This window comes from Tasmannia lanceolata, unplaced genomic scaffold (genome assembly GCF_043159265.1).
Source record: "Tasmannia lanceolata isolate RefF3 unplaced genomic scaffold, GAP_Taslan_0.1 ptg000012l, whole genome shotgun sequence".
Taxonomy (NCBI): Eukaryota; Viridiplantae; Streptophyta; class Magnoliopsida; order Canellales; family Winteraceae; genus Tasmannia; species Tasmannia lanceolata.
The window spans coordinates 48,789,290-48,801,542 of NW_027518689.1; the positions used below are offsets into that span (position 1 = coordinate 48,789,290).

Consider the following 12,253-nt stretch of genomic DNA (forward strand, 5'->3'; position numbering starts at 1 on the left):
ATGAGGCCGCCCATGATCCTGAAAATGATAATGGAAATGAAAATCACGACGAAGATTCTGGTGAAAGTCTTAGGCCAACAGAAGTGGCTCCCCCTACCGGCAATGGTCGGCCATTTCTACCTGCTGGCACATGTCGGGCAGTCGAAGTAGACGACATGTATGTTGGGGCTGATGAGGTAGATGCAGATAATCTTCAGTTCGATGAGTTAACTGTTGGGGCTATGTATCCAAATATGAAGTAGTTCAAGAAGGCCGTTAAGGAGTATGCAATTTGGCAGCGATTCATGTTCAAGAAGTCACAGTCAACTCCCAAGAAGTATGCCATTGTATGCAAGGAACCAGGTTGCAAGTGGCGTATATCAAGCATTAACCGTATGACTTATGTGGTAGTGAAGAAGTTTGTCAGCGACCATATGTGTACATCTCACTTAAAGGGCAATGATAATCATCTAGCTACATCACCATGGGTTGCCAAGACATGCTTACCCCTATTTGATTGTCCAGAAGATCTCGGGACAAGGATCATAAGACAGTACATCAAGTCGCACTGGGGTATAACCATGACCTACCGTAGAGCACACCTTGCGATGAACATCATCCTTAAAATAAAGTGTGGAAATGTGGAGGACTCGTACCGCTTGCTGCCTGCACTGATAGTTGAGATGATGAGAACAAATCCCGGCACCTACATGCGTGTTTTTCGAGCGAGAGATCTACGTCCAGGGGGAGATGATAAATTTGGTCGCTTATTCTGGGCATTTGGTCCCAGCATACGTTCTTTCCAGCGAACACTCAGATCGATAGTTTTGGTCGATGGGACGCATCTACGTGGAAAGTATCTTGGAATCTTACTTATCGCAGTTGAGGTAGACGGGAACAACGGATTAGTTCCATTAGCTTTTGGAGTTGTCGAGACTGAGAACGAAGATAGCTGGTGCTGGTTCTTCTATTTGGTGAAGCGGCACGTATTGCCGGAGGGGATAGGCGCATTGACCCTATGCTCCGATCGACAAAAGGGGTTGATGCAAGCAGTGCCTAAAGTAATGCCTATTGCAAACCATAGCTACTGCATGCGTCACCTCGCCGCCAATTTGTACACCGACTTCAAAGACCCTTTACTTAAGAAATTGTTCTGGAGAGCTGCTAGGGCTTTGAGAGAGAGTGTTTTCATAGACACAATGGAAAAAATTAAGGCGAGGAGTGAAAATGCACACAACTGGATAGCCGCTATTCCGAAGGAAAACTAGGCTAGTTTCTACTTCAAGGGGGATAGATATGATGTGTTGACCACCAATAGATCGGAGTGTTACAATGCAGTGCTAAAGGATGCCAGAAAATTGCCGATTGCAGCTGCGGTGGAGCTGACACATTTTAAGAGCTCCGAATACATACAGAAACGTCAAGCGATGGGCCATGAATGGGAAACAAAGTGCACGCATTATGCAGAAAAACATTTGGGTCTGGCCAGGGAACAGGGTTGCGGATATGATGCTTATCGAGTAGGTGTGCACGAATTTGAAGTAAGGTCCCGTGATCATCATGATGTCGTAGACCTGCTGCAACAAACCTGTACATGTCGTGAGTTCCAAACGCTTGGGCTGCCGTGCGGACATGCCATGACAGTCATTGCCATCACGGATTTTGATGAGTACGATTATTGCCAAAAATGGTTTCGTATAGAGATGTATCGGGAAACGTACGCTGAGGTGCTTCACCCTACAGTAGATCGCACTCAATGGGAAGTGCCTCCAGAACCTCTCAACACTGTATTACCTCCTATAGCGAAAAGACCACCTGGACGGCCGCATACGAGAAGATCTGACCGCGAATTGCAGAGTGGAGTGCATCGCAAATGTACGATCTGTGGAAAAGTTGGCCACAACAAAAGGACTTGCAGAGAACCTCCCATGGAGAGACAACTGCCTGATGAATCTGCCATTGGACCCTCTGCCCCCGTTTTCAATAGGTACGTGATACATAATTTTTGGAGGTGAATAAGTAGTATAAAACATCCCCCTGTCCATACTTATTCGGTGTGGTGTGGTGGTGGTGTTTGTAGGTCGGGTGTACCTTGTGCAGCTCCTTTTTTCACGTAATTACTCCGCGGGCAATGCATTGGAGGCTCCACTTGGATGGATGAGAAGTGGATTAATTGAAAGTGTGCACAGTAATTAGTTCCTGAATTTAATTTTTTGTTACGTGAAACCCTTTTTTGGTATACTGTAATTAGTGGTGTGCATATATTTATCTTTTTTTCTGTACTGTAATTAAAAAAAATGTACTTGAATCCTAGTTTATATTGGGTTTGAGTCTATTTCGCAGGGAAGAATCCGAAAACAAAATATACGATGTCTTCAAACAAAGTATATACCGAGGATACCCCGTCGCTAACATATGCTTCAAGGTTTATGGGTATATCAGTATGTCACAGGCTGTTACATTTCTGCAAGACTTCAAGCTTGGTCATTACATGAAGATTCCTCGAATAACAATGTTCATGGGTCAGGTTTGTGCCTCTCCTCTTCCACCTTTCCTCTTTACCCAATTGAACAAATTAATAACCAAATATGGCATCCTAACAATATCTTTCTCGTTGTAAATAATGACAATGAAGATGAATGGAATGAAAATTTCAGGTGGTGGGTACCCTGATAGCAGCACTTCTGTACTTCGGAACTGCATGGTGGCTCTTGCACAATTGGAAGCCTCAACCTGTGGGGAAATTACTTGGAAGGGTGCCCCTTTGCTTCTTGTCCTACTGCGAAAGGCATCGTAGTTGAAGGCTGCCCAGTTTTATGAAGATGGAATGAGTTATGAAAGTTGAAGGTTACCCAGTTTTCTGAAGGTGGAATGAGTTCTCATAGTTGAAGGCTGCCCAGTATTCTGAAGCTGGAATGAGTTCTACCTTGCAAGCATTGTTAAAATAAGTTTTTCCCTGCTGCTAAGAAAATAGATCAACAACTGGAAAAGAAATTTGGTTGTATATATATAATCCATTTAAACTGAAACAGGAGAGCAGCGTTGAAGGGTATTCACTAGCGTCAACAAGTTCTGCCTCATCAACTTCCTCTTCTACTTAGATTCTTATGTTTGGTGCTGTTATTTTCATTTTACTGGACATCTGTAGTGGATGTAAATATGCTTGGGATTGTAAATATGGATCAAAACCAATTCTTTTTTCCGCTTCACTCTATTTATATATAAATAAACAACCTTCTTATGGCGTGAAAAAATGTTTACCCTTTACATGTTGCAAATAACGCGTAGGCAACGCTTTTTATTACGATATGCGAATGTTTTGTTCGAAGCAATCACTAGCAGAATGTCAACCATATTTGGTATGAGGTTTAGATCGAAGTCACCACAAATAATGCATGGCCTACCAATTTAATTTTCCATTCTTACAATTTTCCACAACCGTCCATTGATGGAGCACAATGTAAAGAGGTTGTGCCCAAACCGCAGAGTCGTGGGTTTATCCTAACCTGGGCACTCAACTTGTTTTTTTTTTGTTATGGAGTTCAATTCATCAACAAGTTTGAAGAAGAATTTTGCTCTTCCCAACAGTTGAAGCAACCAAAGAAAGCACCAGAATTATTTTTTTTACCGGGATTAATTTACTTCCCAACAATCTCCCATGAAGATTTGTGTTCCACACAAGTGAGAAGAAGCAACAAAATTCCACCAACCAAACGGACTTGCAACTTGGGGCTCTATCAGACAAAGTCCTAACATTTTCACCTACAATAAAATACAAAAAACAGGGATCCCATTGCCAACTATGACGCTGAAAATATAAACTAGAGAGAATAACCACAATTAAATACAAATAAATCATATTTCCATCCAATAGAAATATAAATTCCCCCAAAACTTGTTGAACAAATATTTGAACAAATATTTCCACAACCACCATCACTTCACAGAACATGATTTTTAATTACAAATACATAGTTCTCAGTATGCTGAGATACAAACAAACTCTGTGTCCCTACAGCCCGATTTTTGTCCTATGCATATGCGGCCAACAATTACAAATATATTTACTCCATTTTACCCCATTTTGCTTACAAATACACACAAAACTTCACTGCAAAGACCATCAATGTCCATCCTGTTTACACCATCCATGAGAACTTCACATAATTTACCCGAGGTGGATGAATAAATGTAAACCCGATATGCCAAAGACATAAGTCTATGAAGCTCAGGAGTTCTTCTTCATTTTTTCACTCATATATCCCCCTTAAGAATTACATAAAACGGAATACATCCAAAAAAGATCCAACTTACTATAGAAGAACCTACCTAAATAGGATCCATACAACCAACTGATAATCCAAAGACTATAGAAACATATAGATAAGCCTAATATAAAGAGAAATCTGAGCACGACATGATCCATCATCAGAGAACTAGAGCCATCTACTGCTCCGGAGGAGGCGGTGGCTGATGGGAAGAACTGCCCGGCGCCTGGCCCCACTTACCACTGGAGATGTAGCGATAATAGGCGGCCCACTGATCATCAACGTGGGAAGTCATGGTCTGGAAGCGAGTCGAAATCGCAGAGTCAACATGGGTAGACAACTGCTGAAACTGAGAGGCCATGGATCGCTCAATGGCCTCCTGCATGTGAGCCAAATCTTGGCGAGTGCAGAACTGAGATGTATTTTTGTGATGGCTGAGGTGCCGCTGCAGCCTGGTCCTCGGCTTCGTAGCCTCCTCCATCGACATAATCGATGTCAATCGCTGCTTCATTAAGACCCATGCGATTAAAGGTCTGAACATCAAACGGGGCAGTAGGAGTCATGATCATCTCTCCATCCAAGGTGATGCCGAAGTGGCGGAAGACATGGGTGAGAATCATGCCATATGGCAAGGAAGAGCGGTAGCGTCCAGGGGTCTGAAACATGTAGCGAAATATGATATATGGCAGACAAAGCTGGCGGCCCTCTAGGATGCTGTAGATCATATATGCCTCTAAGGGTCTTAGGGCTTCACGCATCCCAGCACGAGGTATGAAGATGTGGTACATGAAGTTATGGAGCATGCGCGCAACCGGAATGAGGTCGGCAGGATGTACGGGCATATTAGACTGGTAGCGCCGTGTTATCCGACCATAGACAGTGTCATGATCAATATCATCAAGTGAATGCGTCCCATCTTCCGGCCAAAAATAGTGTAAGAGGCCCTCATGGCTAATCCCAAATATTGTGGCAAAAGTCTGATAGTTGAGTTTGATGACAGTTTTCTTGATCTTAGATTCGATTTTGAAGAAGGAAGGGGAAATGGTGAGATTGGCATAGAAGAGACGCACCAATCGAGGGTAAACGGGTTCGTTGATGTGAATGATGGGTGTCCAATGAAGAGCATCAAATTTGGCCTTTAAATCAAATTTTTGAAGGACAGGGGGATCAATGTACCTACCGGTGAGGATGCCCCTAGTGCCGACGTCGGCCCAGAGTTTCTTCGCCTTATCCCCAGTGAAATAAGAGTTGGCCACAACTTCGGCAGCCACAGCCTTGGCCTTGGCCTTCTTCCGTGAAGGCCCTTCTTCGTCAGGAACTTCTTCACGAACATATTCGGGGTCTTCAACTTGGGAGGAGCCTCCGATGTTGAGATTTTTGGTTTTAGGAGGCATGGTGAGAGGAAATGTGGGTGGAGAGAAAAGTGATATGTAAAGAAGAAGAGAAATACCCCTAAAAGGGAGGAAAAAAAGAGAAATAGAGAAGGGAAGAAAGAAAAAACGAAAAAGGGCTGAAATGCTAGGGTTTTAGGAAGAAGAGAGGGATTTGGAAGGGAGAAGAGGGTTTTGGAGGAAGATGTAGGGAGAAAATGACGGAAAGAAAGAAAAAGTGGAGTTAGGGTTTGAAGAGAAGTGGAAGGAATTGGGAAAGAAGAGAAGAAAAGTTAAAAAAACGAACCGGGTCCAGGGTTATAAAGCTCCTGGGCAGATTCTCGGAGTTCCGAGAATAGAAGGCAAAAAATTTTTTTTGCTGGACCGAATCTCGGAGTTCCGAGTAATTTTCTCGGAGCTCCGAGGTTAACTTGGCAGATTCTCGGAGTTCCGAGCGATTTCGTCGGACTTCCGTGAATAGACGGATTTTTTGCAATTTCTACTGGACCGAATCTCGGAGTTCCGAGAAATTATATCGGAGCTCCGAGAATAGACGTATTTTTTGCAATTATACTGGACCGAATCTCGGAATTCCGAGCAATTTTCTCGGAGCTCCGAGGTTAACCTGGACGACATCTCGGAATTCCGAGAAATTGTCCCGGACTTCCGAGAATAGACCGAGTTTTTTCAATATCTACTGGCCCCGAATGTCGGAGTTCCGAGCAATTTTCTCGGAACTCCGACGTTAACCTGGTCGAAATCTCGGAGTTCCGAGACATTGTCTCGGACTTCCGACAATCTGTCGAGGTTCCCTCTGCCCATATATTCGGAGTTCCGAGACAAAATCTCGGACCTCCGAGAATTTTTTTTTCCTTCTATTTTATTCTTTTATTTTTTTATTTTTTATGTAAGGCGGACATAGCAAGTTCAAACCATGAACTAAATGCATGAATTGTCTTTTGCTACACAAACTATTTAAATTGTGGCCCATCAAATGGACGTTATGGATCATCCTATGGTGTGGGGTGGACAGTCCATTTGGAAAGAAGGGGTGGCTGTTGTAAGAAATGGTGTGCTTATCAACAACTTTGAGTTTGAATTTTTTTTCTTCCCAACAGTTCAAGCAACCAAACAAAACCGGAAAAGCACAAAAAACAGGGGTCCCATTGCCAACTATGACGATGAAAATAAAAAGTAGAGAGAATAATCACCATTAAATACAAATAAATCATATTTCCATCCAATAGAAATATAAATTCCCCCAAAACTTTATGAACAAATATTTGATGATTTTCAAAGTTCTTTACCATATTTCGCAATGAACCCAATGCCACAACCACCATCACTTCACAGAACTTGATTTTTCATTACAAATACATAGTTGTCAGTATGCTGAGATACAAACAAACCCTCCCTCTGTGTCTCTACAGCCTGCTTTCTGTCCTATACAGATGCGCCCAACAATTACAAATAAATTTACCCCATTTTGCTTACAAATAGACACAAAACTTCACAGCAAAGACCATCAATGTCCATCCTCTTTACAATATCCATGAGAACTTCAAGAGCTCTTCTTCATTTTTTCACTCATATATCCCCCTTAAGAAAATCGCCACAGTCCCCGAGCTCTCCGCGCAAGAATCTTTCGCACAGCTGCAGCCGATAAGCGGGAATGTCAGACTTGCTGAAAGTGAATGGATCCTTTGCATACAGATGGTCGATCGCTTTAAGTACGAACAAACCACAGTCGAACTTGCATAACAACGGTTGTATTGAGCGAATAAAATTCATACCCTAAAAAAATAAACATTCAAATATACTGACCCATTGGCCTGTTGTGGGAAATTGTCCATCTGAGCATATTGAAAATGGTCTATATCACAGCCCCTTTCCTTGAAGTACTCCTTCAACAAAGCTACCTACAAGTGGTTAACATTGACAGGTTTAGGAAACATAAGTGTTATACGTATAGATTTATAAGTAGGAAAACATTGAAGATGCTAACCCACTTACGGTCAATCCTGCTCGTTCCTGGAAATCCAATCCTTTACAGGAATTGCATTCGTGGAACATTTTGGTGATCATATCGACAATGAGAAGAACCCAGTGGCTGTCTTGACATAATGATAATGGTACCATTTGTACTGCTTCTAGCTGGTGCTCTATAAATCTACCGTGGAGAGCGTCCTTCGCCGTCTTCCACTTTTCTACCCTCAGCTCCTCAGTCACTTCGCTCCCCACTGCAATAAGAGTTCCCTAAAAAAACAAAAGGAATTTCAATGGGATACTACAGATATAATCTTATGTAAACTGAAATGTGGGATGATAGAAATTACACTTACATGTACCACCGAAGGAACGAAGACAATTCCGCCCCTAGGATCTGCTAACCCATCCTCGTTGCAGGACTATACGTGCTTCCCATAAATATCCACGATCTTCAAGGAAGAGAAGTAAATGTCAGATGTGAGGTAATGTAGATTTTATTGATAAAAAATTACACTTACAGTGCCAGTCAGGTATTGTCTGACATTCCAAAGATGTTGTAGGTCTTCGGCTATTACGTGTACATCATCCTTTTCCATGAGAATATCACTGCAGAATTGTATTAAATTGTTAGTTAATAATTTCCATTTATGATCACCTTAAATCATGGTCTAATATACTTCACATCTACTTGCCTTTTCTCATACTTTAGGAGTCTCTCTATCAGAGCTGTTCTCCTTCCCTTAGGCAACATCCCGTCATCCCGTTTCTTCTTGGGGGGTGGTTTAGGTATGTTGGGGTCCTCCCCCTCTTCCTTCTCTTCCTTCTGCCTTCTCTTTCGGGTCTTCCCTAATAAGTAGGGGCTTTTTCTGGCTCTCCCAGGTTTCCTACTCCTTCCATCCATCTTCACACCCCTTACAATGCTCCATAATTCCGAATCCAGCACCACTTTCAGCTCAACTTCAGTAGATGGTGCAACTTCCTTCCTCACCTCCATTTCGAACAATCGTTACAAAGGTTTAACGATCACCCCGTGTATGGTGCCGAATCTTTCTTCATGTGACTTGGGGTACTGAGACGATACATCTATTAGGGTGGCGGCTGCATCCATGTCACATCCAAGGTCAGCTAAATCCGTCCAATCCTCGCACAGCTGCGAAGATAATCGCGCACCTTCAGATGCATTTTTGCCCTTCCTCTCCTCCTCAACCGCCTCCATTCTTCCCCCTGTCCCTTCATTTGTTCTCTGCATACGCTCCATTCCTTTTTTCAATTCCTCCTCTAACTTTCCCACATCTTCCTCTCTTTTTCCAACATCTTCCTCTCTTTTTCTTATTTCTTCCCATGCTGCTCTAATCATCTGCCACTGTCTATCAACTACATCTCTTTCTCTCGCCAAAATTTTATATGCTTGCAGTCATCTTCACTACTTCCTTCCTTCAATTCACTTTCTACTCCCAAAACTATCCCCTCGGACTCCAACTGTTCCTTATCGGCTTCCGTTGTCTCCTCAACATCCTAATGTTTAAACACGACAGTCAATGATCAAATTTTAAATATCAACAAGTAAAATAAAATAACGTACGCAACATAGTCCTGCTCGACTGCATTACCTCGTCCTTTAGGTACTGTGACTTCTCTAACAGAGATACTTTCAATGTCACCAGCACCTGAATATTTGGAAAACATAGTCAGTTAACAAGATAGTAGTATTCATATATACGTTAACAAATTTTTAATATCTCACCTCCGATTTCTTTATCTGCTTCTGCTCCACTAATCGATATGTCTTTGATTCGTTTGCTTTCCAGTCCCATTTAAACACACGTGGACGAGCAGTTGGATTGGTGGGAATCCAAAATGTGGTATGCTTGTATAACCATACCTGCATACATATGAAACACCATGTTAATCATACTATAAACAGCGCAGTTAGAATATTAAACGTCATGACTCCAAATTACCTGAATCACCAACGAGCAGCCCCCAAGGTACCTGCCACCCTTGCTGACTCTGTCTAGGTAATCTACGAGCCAGTCATACACTGCCATCGCCCAATTATACTTGCCAATCTTTCCTATGTCGTCGATGTAGGGCCAGAACAGCTCGTCAGCTCGATGTGCGCTTTTTGTGAAAAGGACAGAGGCAAAAAGATGCAGTAGAACATATTTGAGGGTCTTCTCTATCGAAGCTTGATTTCTTCCTCTAACTATTGCTTTAATCTCATTCTCGATAACCGATGCCTTCACGTTGGCCTCTGGAAATGGCCAGCCAGGCACTTTAGGTTGGGGTTTAGTCCTGTCGAATGACAGAACCCTCACCACCTCCATTCTCTCTCCAGTAAGTGGCAGTCCTAATGCCAATGCAACATCTCTTGGAAGGAAGGGGACATTTATACTCCCTAACGTGAACGTTTTACTGCCACGAGTCCACTTATCGTGGATAGCTCTTACGAGAGGCTTGTGCATGATAATGTCCTCCATGCCACACAGATGTCGAAAAGGTGTCTTTTCTATGGCATCAAAATGGACTGGCTTGAACTTTATCCTGTCCATTGCCGATTTGAAAGAAACTGGGGAACATCGAACTGGGACGTATGGAGCCTGCAAAACAAATTACATCGCCAAAATATATGTGGTAAATGAATTAACTTACTATGATTGATACAATTAACAACATACACAGTTACATGTGTTTGTCTCTTCTTCACAGCTCCCATTTTCGTCTCCTCCCCTTTTAAACTCCTTTCTGACCTTCTTGCAGGCTTTGTTACTTTTCGTCTATCACTCTTTCGCATCAACATCTTTCAAGGCTTTGCAATGGCTCCTGACCAAATAAAAACTGTATGGCAATGAACAACCAAATCAAAATCAACGAGATCAATTCATAACCCAAAAACTCAGTTATATTGACCATCATGAAAATTCTGATCCTCATCATCTGTAAAAGAAATTACCAAGAAAATTAATAAAATCCAACCCATATCATAAACTCATATTCCCAATCAGTACTATTATGAAGAAAAGCTAGCAAGCAAACCAACAATTATTACAATTCTCATACTAAGCTGAAAATATGTATCGTGTCTGTAACCTCTAAGGTCTGCCTTCTTAGATATCAAGCAAAGCAAACAAGAAACAAAAGAGCTGACCAATAAGTGCAAAGATCAGTGTTCTATATGAATTTTCTCAAATCACAACAACAACGACAAACCCCCAAAACAGATTACGAGGTCAGGTAAAATTCTGATCCACATGGGCATCAGGCGAGTATTAGCTCACATGACTTTAAAAAAAAACTCATACCATCAGACCTTTTGAGAAAGAAAGCAGATAAGCACTAGCTATTGGAATTCAATGAGCACCATTGGACCAATAATTTAATAAATGAAATCGAAGATAAAACAAGTGAACCATGACTGCTTCAACAATGAACATGGGTCTCCACATGGTATTAAAGAAGGCCTATCAACTACAAACTGTGGTCTTGAAATTCACACTCAAGGGTTCCCAGCTACCTATATTGGGTTACTGGTAGGTAAAGGGGGACTCTGTAGGGCAATATAGGTGAGCTGTACATGGTATTGAAGAAGGTGTTATGGGTCCTTAAATGGGGTAGAAGAAGTCCCCATAGAGGGCCATCAACTGCCCAACATGGTCCACAAGTTCGCAGAAAAAGGTTTTCAGCTACCGAGGTGGGGTTACTAGTACCTAAAGAGGGTTTTGAAGGGCAATATAGGGGAGCTCCACATGTTATTGAAGAAGGTGTTATGGGTCCTTAAATGGGGTGGAAGAAGTTCCCACAGAGGGGCCATCAACTGCCCACCATGGTCCCCAAGTTCATAGAAAAGGGTTTTCAGCTACCGAGGTGGGGTTACTAGTACCTAAAGAGGGTTTTGAAGGGCAATATAGGGGGTTTTGAAGAAGGTGTTTTCGAAATCCCATTTCTCCACTCCAGAAATTGAAAAAATAAAAGCCTAGCATAAACAAATAGCATTCGAGCATTTGCATTTATTTTACTCTGTAGGTGGAAATGTGGTAAGTGATATGTACGTGAAATGAAATCGCATTTCTCCATTCCACAAATTAACGTAAAAAAATAAAACCCTAGCATAAATCCAGAAGATGGTCCTTAAGATCAAAGTCATGGGTTTTCAGCTACAAAAATGGGGTTACTAGTACCTAAGGGGGGCTTCTCATGGGCAATATAGGGGACCTGTGCATGGGGTAGCAGAAGAATCCATGGAGAGTCCATCGAATCCAGAAGATGGTCCTCAAATTCAAACTCAGGGGTTTTCAGCTACATAAATGGGGTTACTACTACGTAAGGGGGGCTTCTCATGGGTTTTCAGCTACCGAGGTGGGGTTACTAGTACCTAAAGACGGTTTTGAAGGGCAATATAGGGGTTTTTGAAGAAGGTGTTTTTGAAATCCCATTTCTCCACTCCAGAAATTGAAAAAATAATAGCAGTCGAGCATTTGCATTTATTTTACTCTGTAGGTGGAAATACGGTAAGTGATATGTACATGAAATGAAATCACATTTCTCCATTCTACAAATTAACGTAAAAAAATAAAACCCTAGCATCAACAAATACCATAGCATGCAACTCTATTTTACTCTGTAGGTGGATACGCATATATGAAATGA

At 42.0% G+C, this 12,253-nt stretch overlaps 1 protein-coding gene across 1 annotated transcript; it reads left to right on the forward strand.

Moving 5' to 3' along the window:
* Nucleotides 1-284: 284 nt before the first annotated feature.
* Nucleotides 285-2,780, forward strand: LOC143888909 (uncharacterized). Its single transcript, XM_077393291.1, has 4 exons — nt 285-1,040; nt 1,248-1,966; nt 2,323-2,506; nt 2,637-2,780. The coding sequence occupies exons 1-4, from the start codon at nt 285-287 to the stop codon at nt 2,778-2,780; spliced, it is 1,803 nt and encodes a 600-aa protein (XP_077249406.1).
* Nucleotides 2,781-12,253: the final 9,473 nt, after the last annotated feature.